Raw genomic sequence first — 19172 nt, 5'->3', positions numbered from 1 at the left:
CCCGGTCACGTGGGCGCCGCCGGGCCGGAAGTGGCGCTCGGCGCCTGCGTAGACCCCGCCACCGGGTGTGCGGGCCTCGGCTGCCCGCCATGGGCCGGAGGAGGGCGGCGCGGGGGTCGGGCGCCGGCGGAGGGCGCGCTCGCCGCCCCGCGGGCCGCTCTCTGGAGGCTTTCGCGGAGGACGTGGGAGCCGCGCTGCGCGGTGAGTGGGGCACGATCGGGGGCGGGGCCGGGGCGGAGGACCGGGGTGGGGGGCCGGGACCGAGGGCCAGGGTCGCAGGCGGGGCGGGGGCGGGGTCGAGGGCCGGAGGGGCGGGGTCTAGGGCTGGGGGCGGGGCCGGGGTCGCGGGCCGGGTCGGGGTCTCGGGCTGGGGGCGGGATCGCGGGCCAGGTCAGGGGCCGGGGTCGCGTCGGGGGCCCGGGTCGCGGGCCGGGCCGGCCCTGCGAGCTGCCCCTGAGGCCTGGTACCCTCTGCGCTCCGGTGCAGCATCCGTGGAGCCAGAGGCGGCGGAGGAGGAAGGCGGCTCGGGCCCGGCGCGGCCACCCTGCCCACTGGCCATGTGGGAGCTGGGCCACTGCGACCCCCGGCGCTGCACTGGTCGCAAGCTGGCCCGCCTGGGCCTGGTGCGCTGCCTGCGCCTGGGCCAGAGGTTCGGCGGCCTCGTGCTCAGCCCCGTGGGCTCCCAGTACGTGTCCTGCGCCGACAGGTAGGAGCGGAGGGAGGGGGTGGAAGGATGTGGTTGGGTCCCTAGGGAACGCGGTTCCCCTCCAGAGCCTAGCCGACCTTTGCTCCTAACAGGCAGCTGGTGGCTCAGTGCGGGGTCGCTGTCATCGACTGCTCCTGGGCCCGACTGAATGAGACACCGTTTGGGAAGATGCGTGGGAGCCACTTGCGGCTGCTGCCGCACCTGGTAGCTGCCAACCCCGTGAACTATGGCCGGCCCTGCAAGCTGTCCTGCGTGGAGGCCTTTGCTGCCACCCTGTGCATCCTGGGTGAGCGCTGAGCCTGCTAGCAGGATGGCGCCGCACACAGCAGTGTGTTCTGTACTGGCCGTCCCCAGAGCAACCAGAGGGCATGTGGGATGGTCAAGGTGGGAAGGCCAGGGTTTCCGTCCCACTTGTCACCCCTCAGCTCGCCCTGAGAGAACCTAGGGTCCTAGTGGAGGCTCAGATAGGCGGCCCCATGAGACGTGGGTAGAGGGCCTCAGGGGATAGCGGAGGCGGGTGAGCAGGCTCACTGGACCGGAGGAGGGCGTCTCATGGGGAATTTCAGATGTCGGGACAGCTTTGGGGGTGCTGGGCGTGCACCCAGGATGAGAGAGGGATTGTCAGCATCCTTGGGTCTCCGCTTTCCTCACCGTCAGGCTTCTCAGACCTTGCTATCATTTTGCTGCGGAAGTTCAAGTGGGGCAAGGGCTTCTTGGACCTGAACCGCCAGCTCCTGGACAAGTATGCAGCCTGCAGTGGCCCGGAGGAGGTGCTGCAGGCAGAGCAGGAGTTCCTGGCCCACGCCAGGGAGCGCCCCGAGGAGGAGGAAATTGGTGAGGCCCGGCATGCACACAAGCCCCCTGGTTGGGAGCCAGGCCCCTCCAGGCACAGCACCTCCTGTGGAGAAGCCGGGGATATAGAAGGCTGGTCCTGCTCTGAGCTCACTCACAGGTCCTTTTCTCACGTGCCTTCTCTCTCCAGATCCTTTTGACGTGGATTCTGGGCGGGAGTTTGCAAACCCCAACAGGCCAGTGGCTGGCGCTCGGTAGGTCCTTGGGCTTCCCGGTCTTGAGACAGCTCAGACCCAGGGCTCTCCGCTGCCCCTGGCCTCAGCCCTTCCTGCAGATGGCGGGAGTGAGGAGGAGGGGCGGGTCCCTAAACACGACAAGGGTTTTGTGACTGGGAAAGGGAACGTGAACATCCCACTGGAGAGGAGAGCTGTTGGTTTTGAGAACACAGGGAATAGAAGAATCTGCCCTCAGGTGGGGGCTCCTGTGAGGGAGTGTGCCTGGGATGACGCCCTTGGCGAACACACCTTTCCCTTCCAGGCTGCTCCCAGACAGTGGTGACAGTGACAGTGAGGATGAGTCCGAGGAGCGGGGACCTGATGCCGAGGACAGAGGAGAGAGCAGCAGCTGCCCCGAGGAGGAGGAGCAAGGGGCAGAGGCCGGGGTCCCCCCAGAGGTTTGGAAAGGAATCAAGAAACGGCAGAGAGACTGAAGTTTGCAGACACGTGTATTTCTTCACGACGGAGCAATAAGGAACTCAAGATACAGCAGGACTCGTGGGGACACAGACAGGCCTGGCAGCCTCAGCCCTCGTGGCACTGGACTCTATCCCCATGCTTCTGACACGGCTGTGCTCTGGGGCCTCCGAGCCCGCCCAGTGAAGCTGCAGGCCAAGGACATCCCGGTGTGAGCTTGTTTCTTTGCACTTGGCCAGGGAATTGGGGGAGGAGGGGACGACGCTCAGTCTCCAGTGAGGCAGGCCCTGCCTGGGGAGGGTCTGGACTGTGGGGGTGCCGGGCGTGGAGCAGGTCCTGCGCGGGCATGTGTGTGTGGACACAGAAGGAGAACATGCTGGAGAGCTGCGTGGCCAGCACAGAGCTTACACTGACCCATCAACTTTGCGTCATGTTCCCAGCCTCACGGTGATGCCACGGGACCCTTTCTCAGGCTGAGGAGGTGGGGACCTATGCAGTTCTTAGTAAACATGTCTGTATACCCTCTGGTGAAGGCATCGGGGTGCCCACTTTCCCCCTCTGCCAGGGCCACTGGGAGCTGTTTCCCGCCAAAGCTTGTCCAGACTCAAACCCCACCTTCCTGGCTCTTGTCCTTATGGGCCCTGCCACACGCCCCAGCCCAGAAAGAGAATACAGAGCTTCCTCCAGGTGGGCTCTGTGCGGGGACACCAGGAACATTGGGGAATGGCCTGTTCTTTGCTGAGGAGAGGTTGCCATGTCTGTAACTGCAGGACCTCCAGCAGCATCCCTGGTCTCACTGTCAGTGCCACTAGCACTTCCTCCAGCCTGTGGTTCTGAGCTCCAAAAATGCCTCCAGACTTGGCCTAACGGCTCCTGGGGAGCAGAGCCACCCCGCTGACAGCCCTGCTCTAAGCCCCGTGCCCGCCTGCCAGGGGAGCCGATGGGGAAGCTCACCTGGTGGCCGGGCGTGCTCTGCTCTGCATCCAGGGGGACAGCTGCTGGCCAGGCCCCACCGAGTGAGCCCCCAGACCCAGATTGGGGGTGCTGCTGGTAGCAAGGGGTTCACGGTACACACCACGCAGACACAGCCAGGGCAGAAAGGAGCTGGAGGGCCAGCCACAGCATGCACATGACATGGCGGGGTCGGGGAAGGAGCCCTGCCTGCGCAGAGCTGCCCGCAGGGCAGGATGGGGGCAGCTCGGGGGCTCAGGAGGCCTCAGGGGTCCGCCTCCATGCACTTCTCCAGCTCCTTGAGTCTCTTGACAAACTCCTGCGCCTCCTTGCTGCTGCGGCCCTCCAGCATCCTCAGCGCGGACCTCACTGTGGGCAGGAGGGGCAGGGCTAGGGTGAAACCGCACCCCATCAAACCCACCACCCCCCGGACCCTCACTCACCCTGGGCTCTGGGCCGCCGCAGTTGCAGGGTAACAGGCTGCCTGGCCCTCGTGCTCCCTCCCACCTGGGGCCGCGTGATGCCACCAATACTGCCCAGGCCGAGGGCCGCCTCCCCTGCGAAGTCGTTGGTGGACAGCCAGTCATGGTCCATGACCGTGAACAGCACGCAGGCGCCGCGGCGGCGGCACGCCTCTGCTGGCACAGAGCTGCAGGCAAAGGGCAGTCACTTGGAGCCCTGCGCCCCCCTCGGGCGCGTGGACAGGCTGATGGGGGGACACTCACAAGTAGAAGAGCTCGTCATACACGGGGTGCAGCGTCCGGCTCTTGACCTGCGTCCTCTGGCTGCGGACCAGCGGGAAGAGGTGTGGCGGGCCCAGCTCCACGATCACGAAGGGGTCGCTCAGGCCTGAGGGGCACAACCGCGAGCAGCTCATGAGCACTCACCCAGCAGTGCGGCGCGGGTCCCCGTCGGCATCACAGCCCCTCACCGTTGGCGTCCAGGGCGGGCAGGTCCGCCGCGTGCAGCACCTCCACCACCAGCCTCTGCTCTGCTGCCTCGTAGTGGCAGCGGACGCTCAGGCGCCCGAACCGGTTCTGCTCCAGCGACCTCTGTGGAAGGGCTCAGGCTGGTGACCCGGGGCTTGGGGACTCTGGGGGAGAGGCCACGTGCCGGCCTGGGCACCGTACCTGCTTGAGCTTGTCCAGGTAGTACTGCTCGATGCACTCGCGGGTGGAGCACTGGTGCAGGCGCAGCTCCTCCTCCAGTCTCTGCGGAGCCCACCGGGTGCTGAACACAGGCCCCCAGCTGCACGCCACCCGCTCCCTCCCCCGGGCCAGGCCTCACCTTGTAGCTTCCGTCCCTCAGGCTCTCCAGGGGCAGACCCTGCCCCTCAGCGTGGAAAAAATTCACCAGGGCCTGGGGCAGGGCAAGGAGGGAGAGATGTCAAAGGCAGGGCGGGGCTGGGGCTATCGGGCTGGGCAGGTGCACTTGGGTGCCACACCTCAGGAGCCCGGGAGCTGGGGGAGAGGCCAGTGCCCGGGGCCAGGTGACTGTACTGACAGGCGGCTGGCAGAGTGGAAGTGCTGGGCTGCTGGAACCCCAGGGGAGCGGCTCAGGCGGGAGGGCCTGGCCACGCGGGGCAGTGGGCACAGGCAGCTCGGGGAGCTCGGGGCCGGGCCGAGGTGCAGTGGGGGCCCCTCATGCAGCCCTACCTCCAGCGTGAAGTGGAAGCGGCCGTAGAAGTCGGCGGAGACATCGAGGTTGGCGCCCAGTGCCTGCAGGATGGTCTGCAGGAGCAGCTCCCAGAGGGCCTCCAGCACCCTGGAAGGGACGCCAGGCATGTGTGGCTGGCCCCCAGGCAGCACCCTCCCCCCACCCCGCGGCCTACCTGCTTAGGTTCTCCTTCACCAGCGAGGCATTCAGCAGGGCCAGCTTCTCGTCCAGGTACTTCAGGAGCGGGGCCACGGCCTGCGGGCAGCGTCCTCAGCCACACCGTCCCCGGGGCCCCCACACCGCCACCCGCGGCACCCCAGCCCTCAGCCGGCCAGGCACCCACCTCCTCATTCTGGATGGAGTCGGGCGACAGGCTGATGTGCTGCACATACTTCCTGATGTCGGCCACCATCTGCGGAGGGCAGCGCTCAGCACTGGGGGCGGCGCCAGGGCAGCCCGGTAACCTCCCGCCCGCCGCCCACCTTGGAGGTCAGGTGCGCTGTCACGGTGTGGACCTCCTGCTGCAGGTCCTCATCCAGGGCCTGCGTACAGCTGAGCAAAGGGCGTGGGAGGCCGCCCTCCAGTGCCGAGGGCGCCTCCGGCCACGCCAGCCCCCGCAGCACTTGCCCCGCGGCCTTGCGGAGGAGCTCCACGTTGTTGAGGACCACACACAGCTGGGGAGGCGTGCCAGGTGTGGGCGGGCGGTGCCACTGGCCTCACCGGCCCCGCCCCGGCCTCCTGCCCACCGGCCTGCTCACCGGCTCGCTCACTGCCTCGCCTGCGGGCCCAGGCTGAGTGTCCACCTTCTTCCGCAACAGCTCAGTGTAGAAGAGGGTGGCCTCGCACAGGTCCTAGAGGGGACACAAGTGCTTTGGACCTGTGGGCTGTAGCCCCTGGTCCTGCTGCCCCTCCAGACTCCTGTCTCCTCCCAGACTGTGCTCCCCAACCCACAGCGACACACCTGGCTGAGCTGGGTCCCCAGCGCCTGGGCCTGCACAGGGTCTGGCCATGCCAGGCGGGCCCACAGCTCCTGGATGTGACTGAAGCAGAGGCTAGCAGTGGCTGCGGAGCTGCTGTGCTTAGAGGAGACATCCATGGGCTCCAGCTAAGGCGAGAGGAGGCCTGGTTGCAGGATAGCCCTGGCTGAGCCCGGCACCCTCGGGCCTGGGTGCTCACTCACTGTGTCCACATCCACAGCTCCCTGAAGTCTCCACCTGGACTGGTCTCGCAGCACCTGCAGCCAGAGCTTCACGGCGGGCAGGAAGGGGGCATGGATGCCGGCCAGAGCAAGGGAGCGGCTGTCACTGCAGCAGGAAGCCCGTCAGAGCTCGCCCTGACCCAAACACCTTGAGCCAGCGTGTCCCGGTTCCCGGCCTAAAGGGGCAGCTGGAGAGCCTCCCTCAAGGGGCCCTCGGGATCCCGTCCCAGAGACCTCCTAGAGGAGGCTGCAGGACAGCTGGGGCAGGGGGACAAGCAGGAGTGGGGACAGGTCTGGGGGCAGATAGAGAAAGGAGACTGACGGGGGCGGGGTGGGGAGAGGACAGGTTGCCGCAGGGCACCCACCGGCCGGGGATGCTGCTCCAGAAGCGCTGAATGTCTGCCAGGGTCAGGTACAGCTCGAAGAGCCCCGAGGCCACCTCCAGGCTCATCTTGGGGCTCAGCTCCTCTGTCAGCACCCATGCCTCCTCGGCCACCTGCTCAGGATGGTGGATTCAGGCTGCCAGCGTCAGGGGGAGACCCAGGCAGTTCTTCCCCGCTCCCCCTCCTCACCAGACGCTCCAGCTGCCGGAAGGTGAGGGTGAAGAAGTCGATCTCCGCGATGCTGCAGGAACAAATTCCACACACCTGCTCGCCCCACCCGTGACCTGACGGCACCACCGACGGGTCAGGGCAGGAACGGCAGCGAGCGCCCTGGGCCCCACCTGTGGAAGAGGCTGGCGTAGATGCCGTAGCAGGCCTGCAGGTCCTCGTAGACGGCGTCAGCCAGCTCCACCAGGCCGGCGAGGCGCTGGGGCCCTGGCTGCGAGGAAGGCCCGGGTCACACTGACCTTCCGGTCTGCAGCCATGTGCGATCCCCTGCTCCCCCTGCAGCCATGCCCTCCCTGAGCGGCACCTGCTCGTGAGGACTTTTGGTGTTCAGGAGCCTGTCATACCACTCGCGGTTGCCTCTCTGCAAGACAAACCAGCGAGGCCGCGTGGTGGGTGTGGGAGGCCAACAGGGTAGCAGGTGCTAGAGCTGGCCCAGAGCGGGGCCAGGGTGGGGGCGGCACCTGGCCCACACCTGCCAGCACGCACCTTCAGAGCAGCAGCGATGTCCATGTTCAGCTCTGCCTCAAAGGGGCAGATTTCGAAGGACAGCTGGAAGACCTGCATCTTGCTGAGACACCTGCACAGGGGCCACCCGCTGACCATGGGCCGCCCGCCTGGTCCCCCCACCCCGGGCACCGCCGGCTACACCCACTTCAGCAGCAGCTCCAGGCGGTAGACAGCGGTGCTGTTGGTGGCTGGGAAGTAGTCTCGGAGCTGGCCCAGCAGCTGCAGCCCAAACTCGCAGAAGGCAGAGAAGCTGTCAGCCAGGCTCTTCTCCTGCGGACACCCGGCGTCAGAGCTGACCCTCACCGCCCTCCCCACGGGGTGCGGGGAGGGAGGCTCCCGCAGCCATCTGCGGGCCTGGCCCTGCTACTTTCTCCCACACACAGCCTCAGGGCCTTTGCACCACTGGTCCCCCCCCAGCCAGCGCCCACTCCCTGGGTCCCTCCTCCAAGTGCAGGCCACGACCTCCGCCTCCTGGGATCCCAGCACATGCCCTATCTCAGCATAGGCCGCGCAGCCCACGACACCGGGACCCTGCCCTGTGTGCCCACCGACTCACCCTCCAGGAAGCGCACTTCCGGCCAGCCCGGGCGAGCTCACCTGCTCTTGGGGCAGGGAGGACGCCTCCTCCCAGTGTGCCTGCATGTCCTCCAGCAGCCCCAGCAGGTAGCCGTAGTCCAGCGTGCAGGTCTGATGGTGACGGCTGCTCACCTCCCAGTGCCTGTGGGAGCCAGCCCCGCCCACGGTCAGGCGCGGTTGGGGCGGGGACCCCCTTGTGCCCTCGGGCCATCCCCTCCCGGCGCCGCCCCCAGCACCGCCCCCGTTCATGCCTCCTCCACTCAAAGCACCCCTTCCCTGCCCGCCCCTCTGCCCCGCCCACCGCAGGCCACGCCCCTCCCCGCCAGCTCCGCCTCCTCTCAGCTGCTGCCACTCACGGCCCCGCCCCTCCCGCCCGCGCTCGCCGTCCCGTGCCCCGCCCCTCGCCGCGAGGCCCCGCCCACTCACAGCACCGCCAGCTGCAGCGCAGACAGGTTGTTCTGCGCGCCGTGGAGGCAGAGCACGGTGGCCGCGGGCCCGCTGAGCTCTCCGCGCCAGCTGCTCGAGTTGCGCTGGAGGCGGGGGGGGGGTGGGGCGGCGTGGGTGGAGGGAGGAGCCGCCATGCCCTCCCGCCCGCGTGCCCAGCCTCCCCGGCTCTCCCCCACCCCCCAGGCGCCAGGTCACCACCCCGGTCGCGAGGGTGCGGCTACCTCCTCGGGTCGGTGCTCGAACTGCAGCAGCCGGCCGAGCAGCAGCATGTAGGACAGGAAGCCTGAGCGCCCGCGCCGGCTCATGGCCGTGTCCCTCTGGAATGCAGGCCCGCCCATCAACAGCCCTGCCCCAGCCCCCGGCAGGGGTGCGGCGGCCGCAGGGCAGGGGACCCCACAGCTCCCCACCTGTGTGGTGATCAGTTTGAGGACCAGCTGGCAGTCTCCCTGCACCCGGGAGGCGCTGGAGCGCGGTTCCAGCTTGAACCAGCGGTCTTCACCCGCCACGGGCACCTCCTGAGGGGAGGGGGTTCATACTGGCAGTCCCTCCCCCCCCCCCCAGACTCTCTGTGGGACCAAGGAGACCACACAGACTTCTGCTTCCCACCCCGCCCGCAGCACACAGTCGGCCGTTGGGCGGGGTGGGGGGGTGCCTGGACACAGGAGGCCCCAGGAGGCCGGTCCTTCCCTGACCCCTGAGCACACAGCCCCACCCGGCCCAGGAAGGATGGGGGATGCCTGGGGCACAGGACCTAGCCACCAGGGGCATCCCCACAGGGTGAGCGCTCTGTGACTGCAGCCCTGGCCCCCACTCACCCGGATGGGTATGTTGAGACACCCCAGGAAGTCATCCGTGTGGTCGTCCGTGGGTCCTGCTGTCCCGTTGGCACGGGCCGACTTGACAATCTGTTTGAAATACCTGGGCGAAGCAGTGGGTTCCCACCTATGGTCCCTGGGGAGCCACCACCGGCTGGCCCATGTGGCCAAGCTGCAGGCACGGTGTCTGGGGGACACAAGGGTCCCACCGTCATACCTGCTCATGCCCTTCAGGCCGATGACTTCGTTCAGCTTCCTGCACGCTTCCACCAGGGACACATCATCATCATGGTCCCTGGGGGGCAGGGGGCAAACCTGGCTTGTGTGGAGCCTGGCTCGGCCCCGAATGTCCCCTCTCACCCCCACCCCCACCCCCCAGACCAGGTGCACCCACACCCTCGGCCCTGCAGGGCCCAGGGGCCTATACCAGATGTCCAGGTGTAGCTGGTCCATGCTCACATCCTCGATCTCACTGTAAGGAAAACAGATTGATAGCCAGAGGGGCCGGACGCTCCTCTGCCCGGGGCTCGGGGAGGGGCCATTTCGGGAGCTGCAGGAAAGGGTCCATGAGCTCCAGCTGTGAGACAGGCTGCCTGGATTTGAAGCCCGACTGTGGCCACCGGGCCTGGCGCCTCTCTGAGGCTGTTCTGTCCTCTAGAAAGTGGTTCTGTGACCAGCCCCGCTTGGTTGGCTGGGCCAGGCTCTGACACCAGGTACGTCCTGGCGCAGCACGCAGCCCCCTGCCCCCACCCCGCCCCCATCTGGAAGAGGGGTCTTACAAGAGGAAGTTCTCCTTCCACACAGGGTTCAGGGTGCTGCTCTTGACCTCGGTGACCTGGATGCACTTGGCCGGCAGGGGCCCTCCCCGCTTACTGCCTTTGCGGAAGCTGAAGCGCTGCTCCTTGTGTGAACCCGGCTCCCGGGGGGTGCCCGAGGCCGGCAGGATGCCCAACATGCAGTATGGGTCACTGAAGCCTGAGACATGGTGGGTGGCTCAGCGCCTGGCCCCAGGCCTCCCCGGCCCTCCACAGCCACCAGACCTGGGCACAGCCAAACTCCGGGCTGGTCCCCACTCACCATTGGGGTCTTTGGCCAGCAGGTTCTTGGCACGCACGACGGAGACTTTCAGGGCGTATGTGGGGGCCTGTGGACAGAGGGTGCCGAGGGGCCTCTTGGGGGAGGCTCCGAGTGGCCATGCCCTGGCCCCGCCGTGTCCTCTCCACCGGGCTGGCCGGCACCTGCCTGCACTGGGTGGCAGCCTCACCTTGGCCTTCTTCACACGCTCAATGGCCTCAGCGTGCTCCTCGGGGCTGGTACCAAACACCTGCGGACGGCGGGCCAGTGTGAGGGCCCAGGTGCCCCCAGAGCGGGGCTGGCCAATGTCCGGGGAGCCTCACAGAGCACAGGAGACACATGGGGGGGCAGGGGAAAGAAATACTCGCCCGTGGGTCAGTTTGTCCTTTGTACCCTTCCCTGTGTGTCCATGTGTCTGTCCCTCGCTCTATCCTTCTGGGCACACCTGTCAGCCTATGTGTGTGCCTGCCTGTGCACACCCGTGTGTGGGCATGGGTGTGCCCATGGCGGGGCCGACCTGTGTTATTTGGGTGATGGTGACGTCACCAGACAGAGAGGAAAGGGTTGGGACGACAGCGGTCTCTGCTCCCTAGAGCAGGGCGGGGCCAGGCCAGCAGGGAGGGTGGAGCAGTGGGGCTCACCTGCTGCAGGTAGCCCAGTAGGGTCTCCTGGTCATCCACCTGGTCGGGGCCCATGGTCCCCGCGCGGTAAAGCACTGTGTACAAGGCTTCCTCGTACAGCATCTCCACCTGTGAGGGGGGGCGGGGGGAGCACACTCTGGGTCCCAGCCACCCCACCCCTGTGTCCCTCAGCCCTGGGCCCTGAGGGGCTCTCAGAGGGGTCCAGGCTCTCCTGCATCCCAGCCCCCACTGGCAGAGTCCAGTCCCAGCATCGACCTTTGTACCTGCCGGGCCCTCCATGGGTTCGACCCCTGACTTCTGCTCCTTACTCGCTTCTAGGGCCCCTGGCCCTCTCACCCCTGCCACCTTTGCTGTGCACCTGTCCCCAGAACCCAGGCCTGGCACACAGTAGGCGCTCACAGACTCTCTGTGGGGCCAGACCCCGGGCCCCCTTACCTCCTCCTGGGTTAGGACTCTCAGGCCACGGTTGGGGTCCACAGGCTCGGCAGGGGCTGGTGCCCCGCTGCGCAACAGGACCTGCGAGGGGCACGCAGGTGAGGGCCTCCTGCAGGGAGGACTCCAGGGAGGGAGGGAGCCTAGTGTGAGGGCTGGAGGCCGGCTGTCCAGGGGAGTGGCGGAAGGCTGAGCTCTGAGCTGCCCTCACCTCGGGGCACCGCAGGCCCTGTCGGCCTTCCCCCTTCTTGAGGATGAGGCGCATCTGAGCGAAGAACTCCACGCCATCACCGGGTTTCCTGCAGGGACAGGCCAGGCTGAGGTCAGGGAACCCCGTCACTCACAGCACGCGCCTGCCCCCTGGCCAGGACCAGCCCCCGCACGCACACCTTGAGGCGATTGCCTGGGCCTCCTCCATCTGGGGATGGTGCCCTCCCACCGGGCCTGGGGCTCAGACCCCCCCAGGCTCCCCTGGGGGGCCGTGCTGGGGCAGCAGGAGAGGGGTGCAGTGAGAGAAAGGAGGCTGGGTACACGTGACGGCACCGGTCAGGCGTGGGGCACCCACCAAGCCCCTGCGGCAGGCTCCTGGGGGTCGGTGCCGGTGCTCCCTGGCTCTCCCTCGGGCCTCCGCCGGAAGGATGGGCACACCTGCACCTGCCTGAGCACGCTGCTCTTGATCTCCAGCAACGTCGTCATGGTGGGGACCTGTAGGCAGAGCGCACGCTGTGGCCCCTGGGTGCCCCCCCGCCCAGCCGTGCTGCCGTGCCGTCCCCGGTCACCACATGTGCTGCACATCCAGCAATGACAGAATCAGCTGGGAGCCCACAGAAGCGGGGTCCTGGCAGCCGGGCACAGCCTCCCGACTGCGCTGCCCGTGGAGCAGGAGGGCACGTCTGCAGGGATGGGGGCCGCTGGGTACACCTGAGCGGGGGTGGTGGGGGGGCCTGGAGCTCAGTCCCCAGGCTGGATGGCGCTGGGCACCCAGGGGGCCACGGGCACTCATGCTGCTGACCTGGGGCTGGTCCCTTGGTCTAAGTCTTCACGACCCATCTACACAATGGGGCATCCTTGCAGGGTCGTTTTGGGGACGAGACGGGGATGAGAGAGGTGACGGTACAGTCCAGTCTGCGCTCCATCGCTGGGAGCTGCTGGATCCCGCTGCGCCCAGGGCCACACTCCCCCCTGCCACCCAGCCAGGACTGGGACCCCTGGCTGTGCCACAGCAGGGGCCTGTGTCTCCTGGGGGCTTTGCTAAGGGGACAGAGTCGTGGGGGAGTGGTGCCCGGGTCACCCAGCCTGTATGGTCCCTTCTGGAGCCAGGGCAGGCAAAGCTCTCCCCGGGACCCCGGAGTCCTTGTCCTGCAGAGGAGCTGGGGCAAGAAGAGGCCACTGTGCCTGGGGCCTGCCTGGGGACCCCAGGACCCTGAGTGGCCAGCACGGAGGGTCGCTGGGGGTCCTTGCCCACCAAGCACGTTCAGGGGCAACGCCCCATCCTCTCTCCTGGGCCCACCTTGCAGAGAAGAGCACACTCCCTGTAGTCAGTAGAAATGAAAATGTGCTGCAAATCCTGCCCCTTCAAGAAGTTTGGGGTGCAGGGCCACCACTCCGTCTCCCTCCCCGTCTGTGAAACTGCCCCACGTCGTCATGGAAACCGAGCCACAGTGGTGTCCTTGCGGCAGGGACAGAGCAGGGCCTTGTCGGGGGGCCTCCTGAGGCCAGCTCAGGCCTGGCCCCTCTGCTCCGTGCGAACGGGCGTGGACTGCATGGCTGCAGCCCGGGGAGGAGCTGAGCCGGTGACCTCAGGGGAGCCTCTCCAAGGAATGGGGAACAGCCCATGGGACTGCCCTGAGGAGTGTCACTGCCCAGTCTCTCCTGGCCCTGCCCACCTGCACCAGGGAGGAAGGCCAGCTCCCCGTTATGCCTGCACACCTCCGGGGGGCCTCGGGGTCCCTTGCAGACCCCAGGAGGAAGGGCGGGAGACAGCTAAGCTGCTGGGAGCCGTTCTCCTCATGGCACTGCCCGGCCCAGGCACCCATCGCTCCACTGGGTCGGGCAACAGCCTGTGCCTCCCCCAAAGCCCCAGGGTGGTCTCCCTGCGCCCCCGTTGGAAGCCATCAGGGCTGACCCCCTCGCCACGCTGACTTTGCCACTCGGTGCCCGCCCCTTGGCCGCCCTGCCCCAGGCTTGGCAGCCAGCCTCTGGCGTAAAGGACATGTCACCCTCCCCAGGTGTACCACAGGGCCTTTGGACTGGCCGCCCTGGCCCCCTCAGCGGTGCTCACTTGCCCATCATGGAGGGTACCTCTAGGCCAGGCACAGCCCGTGCAGGGGACATCGTTTCACTTGACGGTGTAGGAAATGGGGACTTGGCTGGATCCAACTGTACCTGCCCCGGATCTCACGGGGAAGTCGGCAGGGGCAGAGCCAGGTTAGACCCAGGCTGTGCCCACTGTCCACGGACCATGCCCGCAGCCTGCAGGTCTCCCAGTTGTCTGTCTGTCTTTCAGTGGCCCCGGGGCTGCCATCCCTGCTCTGTTCCCCTGACCAGCTCAGGCCACCCCACAGACAGCACCTGGTTCCTGACGCTCCAACTTTAGCCCTATGGGGCCCCGGGGAATGGTGGGCTCAGAGGGGCTCACCTGACCAGACCCAAGAGCTGGGGACAGATGGGCAGCTGGCTCACACCCTGAAACGAGGCCCCGCCTCCCTCAGACTGGCCACTGCCTGCCCCTGGGAGCCTCCCTGCAAAGATGGGGGGCGTGCGGAGGGGGGCGCCGCAGGTGGCCAGGTAGGCCTAGAAGCTGTCGCCCCTACCGTCAGCAGTGAGGTTCCAGGGGGCCGGGCATCAGGCCCCCCTTCCCTTCTCTAGCTGTGGGGAGGAGGCTGCTACCCCCGCGGCCCCCTAAAGCCAGGGGAGCAGCCACTGCTTGAGCTGTTGCCAGGGCAACCGCCAATTGCGTTGGCTGAGTGACAGGGGCTACAGGGGCTCACGGTCCCAGAGACAAACATGACGCAGGAGCAAGCGGCCTGAGCCGCAGAGATGGGGTGGCTGTGAGAATAAAATGCTCAAGACAGAGGGGGAGCCACCTCCCAGAAAGGGGGTACTGCTGTTCATGTCACCCACAAGGAGAAACTGAGGCCCCGGGCTTTGGAGCTTACTCAAGGCCACAGAGCCAGCAGGTGGCCGGGGATGGAGGCGGCCTCTGACGCCGGCGTCCAAGCTCTGGGTCCTGGCACCTCCTGAGTTCTGGAGTCCAGGCGCCCCCCACCCCACAGAGCTCCCTTCCTCAGCCTGCTGACTGGACGGGGGTGGGGCGCAAGTGGCATCTGGGCACAGGTGTCGGAGAGGTGGCTCATCCCGGGGTGCCCAGACACTCCTCTCGTTTCCCTGGAAACCCTCCACTGCTTGGCTACTGATATTTCTGCACCCACGGCCTGGGTGCTGGGAACCCACCGGCACCTGACCCAGAGCCGCACCAGCAGCGGGTGCGCGGCTGACCTCCAGGAAGCACGTGCTGGCGGCAGGGGCCCTCTGTCGGCAGGGGCCCTCCGTCCGTGGGATGGGCCCCAAGGGAACTCCCCGGTCCCCGTCCCTCCTGGGCCTGGGCAGCGGCGCAGAGCAAGAGGCGCCCGCATCCTTGTTCACGCTTGGCCACCAGGCCCAGAACCGCAGCTCCCATTTGTCCAGAGAGCAAAGTGAGGCTGGCCAAGGAGCTTCGGCCACCCTGGCACTGGGGCCGAGCCAAGATGAACAGGTCCACCCCGTCCCTTGGCTGTCCCCAAGGTTCAGGGTGAATGGGAAGTGGCAATTCTGCAGAGTGGATATCGGGGTTGCATTTCACACCGAGGGGGCTGGGGTAACCTGCCTGGAGCCGGGGCTCTAAGCCTCGGTGTCTCCTGCTGGCCCACCTGGGGCTGAGCTGGCCCCACAGCAGGTGGATCTGGGGGCAGCTGGACTGAGCTGCTGGGGCCACCCGCATGGTGAATAAACACCTTGCTGATGAGCACCTCAGAGCACAGCTCCCTTCTTACCAAAATGTGGTACCTGGCGACTTGGGGGGAGGGGTCCACTGGTGCTCCCCCATGTGTGGAGGCGGAGCGGCAGGATGTCTGGTCCACGTGTGGGTCCCCAGGTCACCCTCTTGGCCATCTCTCCCCTGCCCAGTCCCCTCCGCCCCCCTTCACTTCCTGCAGCTCCGATCCCCATGAGTCCCTAGACAGTGCTCCCCAGCAAGGAACGCAGCAGCCGCAGCAGCGTGCATTACAAATGCTGCTCCCCGAGATCCAGTGGGAGCCCGGTCCCTGGGGAGGGCCTGGGAATGCGCATTTTAAGCAGCTCGACACTTGGACCTAAAGCCCTAGACGGTCGCCTGGGACGCAGTGTAAAGCGCTGCCCAGATGCTTCTAGAAGGAACGCATGAGGAGCGAGCCCTCCACCCCACGTTCTTCCCGGGCTCCCCAGGGTCTCTACTCACCTGTCTCCACCGCGACGTCCCTCCCTCCCGGTGCTGCCCGCGGGAGCCCGGCCCTGCGCCCGTCGAGGCCTTTCCCTCCCCGGTGAGCCGTGTCCCGCGGGCGGACTGGAAGTGGGGCGAGTGCGCACGGTTTTACCTGCAGGGATGTGGTGGAGACGAGGGCCCCGGGGCGGGAGGGACGCGGCGCGGGGGCATCTCCCCGCCCCAGCGGGCAGCTCGGAGTCTCCGCCCGACCGCCCTGCGGGCTCCGCGGGGAGGAGGCGCCGGTCGGGGGGCGTCCTGCCGCCCCGACCCTCCGGGCGCGCGCCGGCCTCAGTTTCCCCGGAGCCGAGGGCGCGTCTTCCCCTCCCCCGCCGCCCTCCTCCTGGGGAGCCTCCCCGCGCCCCTCGGGGTCCCCCATGCAGGCGCCGGACTGGGGCCGTCGGGACCCGCGCACTCACCGTGGTGGGGCCGGGGGCGCGGGGCCCGGGGCTCGGAGACTCGGCGCTCCGCACCTGCTCCGGCGACGCCCCGCACCGCGCTCGGCTGCTGCGCCGAAGCCTGGGCGCCGGGGGCGGGGCCTGGCCGCGAGCCCCTCCCCACCCCTCCCCTCCCGCCCCGCCCCCCGCCCCTCCCGCAACACCCGGGGGCGCCGAGCCCCGAGCGGGTCCCGCAGGGTCAGGGCCCCGGTCCCCGCTCCGGGCCCTCGAGAAGCCCAAGTCGCTGACGCCCAGCAGGGCCCGCCGGCCCTCGGGCAGACGCTTCTGGAAGGGCTGACCCGGCCTCCCGGCCTCCTGGGTCCACTATCCCCCGGGGCGAGGGGTGCGGCGGGCATCGCCCCAGGACGCCCCGCGTCCCCCGACCCCAGGCCTGGGCGCCCCCCCGCCCGCTGCGCTCCCCAGCACCCCTCCCTCCCCGCCTCTGACACGCGAGCCCTGTCCACCTCCCTGTCCACCCGAGAGCTCGGGGAAGCACCTCGCTGCGCCGGCGCCGGCCTGCTGGTTCCAGAAGTCGGGGCAGGGGCCGCCATCTGCATCAACAAGGGGCTCCTGGTGGTGCTGGGGGGCCTGGGAGAGACGGGGAGCGGGGTCTGCTGTCCAAGGTGGCCTGGGTCTCCACACCGGCCTTACCTTGGCCCATCCGGCGGGCCGTCAGAGTACCTGATACTTAGGGGATCCACCGATTTGGGACATGTTTAGTCCACGGGACCTCACCTCCACTGGTGGGCCTTGTCGGGGTGGGACACGGTAAGACGGGCCCAGTCCAGGACGGTCACTGGGGGGAGGCCAGGGCAGGGCGGGGGGGGGGTGCAGGAGGAACAGGGCTCAGGGGGAGGTGCCCGCTATCCCTATCCCTATCCCGCTGTGGAGAGTGGGGGTGGGTGGGGAGGGCGTGGCCATGGCTCTCGGTCAGTGGGGACCCCGCGCCTCCCCCATCATCCCTGGATGGGGCCACCACCCGCGTCATCTCCTGGGCCCAGCCCTACACGTGTCCAGGCCGCCCTGTGCCCATCTGTCCCGGGGGAGACACAGAACTACGGGGTGGAGGGAGACAGCCCTGCGGGGTGGATTCTCCTTCCAGAAGCTCTGCCTCCAGGCCCTGCTTCCATCCTGGCCCTGCACAGGCAGACAAACGTGGAGGCAGGAGGACAGGCAGCGCCCCGGGCAGGAGAGAAGCAGGGGATGGGACACCAGCGACCCCTTGGCTTCCTTCTGCACAGGACAGGAGTCAGGAGTCCCCGGGCACTGGCGGGTCCTGAGCCGGGGCCTCCAGAGCCCTCGGGCCCCACACCCCTGCCCTCCTTCCTCAGGTTCCGCCAACCTGTTGGAACAAACACCCGCCTCGTTGCCATGGTGATCATAATGGCTTTGGGGTGATGAGATCCTGCAGCTGCTATAAACAGGAAGTTAGGAGGGGCAGCTGTGCGCATCCGCACCGCATCCCATGCCCTTTGGGGAGCGGGGGCAGGGGCCAGCCGCACGGAGCCAGTGGCCCTCGCACTGGGATCCGTTGCACCCCCCCACCCTCTCTTACAGATAAGGAAACAGGCCCTTCCAGGGCCACACGGCAACTGGCTGGGTTCCAAGCCCTGCCCTGAACCTCAGTTTCCCCAGGAAAAGATCCCCAGGCCCTCCATCCACAAAGGGCTCCTGGGGAGGGAGGGCTGGGCCCTGCTTGGCCAGGCCCGTGTCACACCCTCTGCCGCCCTTCTGTTGGTGAAGTGGTCACAGCAGGAACGTGTACCCGTCGGCGAGGGTGGGGCCCAGGCAGGAGCTCACGCCCTCTAGGTCCACGCGGGATGGGCCTGTGGCCACGACTGGCCCCGGGGTCTCAGCTCCTGCCCGCAGATGGGGGGTGAGCCCACAGTAGGAGGGAGGTGGGGGGGGCAATGTGGAGCACCCACGTGTCACAGCAGGAGTTAGGGCACAGGACCCCTCACCCAGAGGGGTCAGGATGGGCCGGGCTGGTGAGGGCGTGGGTTCACACCCCCTGGGCTTTGGGCAGGCAAGGGGAGTGGTGTCCCCTCCTTAGGGGAGCAGGGGTGGCCAGGTGGGAGGGGGTCTGGCCCCTCACCTGAAACGCTCACTTCTGGGGCGATGTCCAGGAAGCCCACTGGGGTCCTGTCCAGGAGAACACCCCAAGAGGACAGCACGGAGGTGCGGACATCCCCGTAAGGCCACACCAACCCTTGAAAGCCACTCGGGGCACTGGGCCGACTCCACGAGTGGAGTGCACAGCTCTTGATCTTGGAGTTGCAGGTTCGAGCCCCACGTTGGGGGCAGAGATTACTTAAAAAAAAAATCTTGGGGTGCCTGGGGGTCCATCAGAGAAGCCTCTGCCTTTGGCTCATGTCATAATGTCAGGGTCCTCGGATTGAGCCCCGTGTCGGGCTCCCTGCTCAGCGGGGTTCTGTGTCTCCCTCTCCTCATGCTCTCTCTCTCTCAAGTCAATAAATAAAACCTTAAAAAAACCTTAAATAGGGCAGCCCAGGTGGCCGGGTGGCTCAGCGGTTTCAGCCGCCTTCAGCCCAGGGCCTGACCCCGGAGACCCGAGATCCAGTCCCGTGTTGGGCTTCCTGCGTGGGGCCTGCTGCTCCCTCTGCCTGTGTCTCTGCCTCTCTCTCTCATGAATAAATAAATAAAATCTAAAAAAAAAAAAAAACCTTGAATAAATGAGGATGGCTGACCTCGTGTCCTCTGGTGGCAGCCCCTGGAATTGCAGGCAAAGCCCCTCGGGGTCAGCATCCCCCCCCCCCCCCGCACCTGGGCACCTGTCAGAGGTGTGAAGAGGGGGCATGGCCAGGGCGCCTGCCAGGGCAGGGCTGCAGGAATCTGTCCCGCTGCCTGTGGCATCCTGGGTGGTTCCGCCCGCAGCAGGGGTGGCCAGGTGGGAGGGCTCTGGCCCCTCACCTGAAACGCTCGCTTCTGGGGCGATGTCCAGGAAGCCCACTGGGGTCCTGTCGCCAACACCTGCACGGGTGAAGCCTGCACCGAGCCAGGGAGGTCTTGGGCCTCAGGCCCGGGGGGCCCTGTAGGGTTGAGGTTTAAGTAGGGGCTGGGGGCGGGGAGCCGGGCCACACAGGGCTTCAGGGCTGCGGGCGGGGTGCAGGGCAGGGGTGCA

At 67.4% G+C, this 19172-nt stretch overlaps 2 protein-coding genes across 7 annotated transcripts; one reads left to right on the top strand and one right to left on the bottom strand.

The window, feature by feature from the left end:
- The first annotated feature begins 44 nt into the window (after positions 1–44).
- On the top strand, positions 45–2394 carry TSR3 (TSR3 ribosome maturation factor). Its single transcript, XM_072835204.1, has 6 exons — positions 45–201; positions 487–706; positions 799–992; positions 1364–1540; positions 1689–1752; positions 2036–2394. Exons 1-6 carry the CDS (start codon positions 90–92, stop codon positions 2205–2207), a joined length of 939 nt encoding a protein of 312 aa, XP_072691305.1. The 5' UTR covers positions 45–89; the 3' UTR covers positions 2208–2394.
- On the bottom strand, positions 2205–16844 carry BAIAP3 (BAI1 associated protein 3). Of its 6 annotated transcripts, XM_072835198.1 has the most exons (36): positions 16013–16050; positions 15573–15677; positions 11664–11803; positions 11310–11397; positions 11102–11182; positions 10667–10774; positions 10216–10275; positions 10029–10095; positions 9731–9926; positions 9379–9423; positions 9169–9246; positions 8952–9054; positions 8544–8651; positions 8358–8453; positions 8116–8219; positions 7711–7831; positions 7259–7383; positions 7093–7183; positions 6911–6967; positions 6720–6817; positions 6568–6619; positions 6361–6491; positions 5978–6101; positions 5759–5902; positions 5556–5648; positions 5280–5471; positions 5141–5209; positions 4973–5052; positions 4797–4905; positions 4429–4500; positions 4272–4352; positions 4073–4193; positions 3867–3990; positions 3585–3790; positions 3145–3510; positions 2205–2378 (listed from the first exon to the last, which is right to left on the bottom strand). In XM_072835198.1, the coding sequence occupies exons 3-35, from the start codon at positions 11792–11794 to the stop codon at positions 3407–3409; spliced, it is 3459 nt and encodes a 1152-aa protein (XP_072691299.1). In that variant the 5' UTR covers positions 11795–11803; positions 15573–15677; positions 16013–16050; the 3' UTR covers positions 2205–2378; positions 3145–3406. The 6 variants fall into 6 exon arrangements, with proteins under 6 accessions (XP_072691299.1, XP_072691300.1, XP_072691298.1 ...); XM_072835199.1 differs by lacking the exons at positions 15573–15677; positions 16013–16050 and adding an exon at positions 16527–16844; XM_072835197.1 differs by lacking the exon at positions 15573–15677 and having other exon boundaries at positions 16013–16131.
- Between the last annotated feature and the right edge of the window lie 2328 nt (positions 16845–19172).

This window comes from Canis lupus, chromosome 8 (assembly GCF_048164855.1).
Source record: "Canis lupus baileyi chromosome 8, mCanLup2.hap1, whole genome shotgun sequence".
Lineage (NCBI taxonomy): Eukaryota > Metazoa > Chordata > Mammalia > Carnivora > Canidae > Canis > Canis lupus.
This window is presented reverse-complemented; position numbering and strand designations above follow the sequence as displayed.

Bases quoted from the DNA above. Each gene is read 5' to 3' on its own strand.
- BAIAP3 (XM_072835199.1), bottom strand. From the start codon at position 11,794: ATGACGACGTTGCTGGAGATCAAGAGCAGCGTGCTCAGGCAGGTGCAG. The intron at 11,398-11,663 runs GTGGGTGCCCCA...CTGTCCCTGCAG, and splicing joins GAGCCTGCCGCAGGGGCTTG to GAAACCCGGTGATGGCGTGG. The intron at 11,183-11,309 runs GTGAGGGCAGCT...TGCCCCTCGCAG, and splicing joins AGGGCCTGCGGTGCCCCGAG to GTCCTGTTGCGCAGCGGGGC.
- TSR3 (XM_072835204.1), top strand. From the start codon at position 90: ATGGGCCGGAGGAGGGCGGCGCGGGGGTCGGGCGCCGGCGGAGGGCGC. The intron at 707-798 runs GTAGGAGCGGAG...TGCTCCTAACAG, and splicing joins TACGTGTCCTGCGCCGACAG to GCAGCTGGTGGCTCAGTGCG. The intron at 1,753-2,035 runs GTAGGTCCTTGG...TTTCCCTTCCAG, and splicing joins AGGCCAGTGGCTGGCGCTCG to GCTGCTCCCAGACAGTGGTG.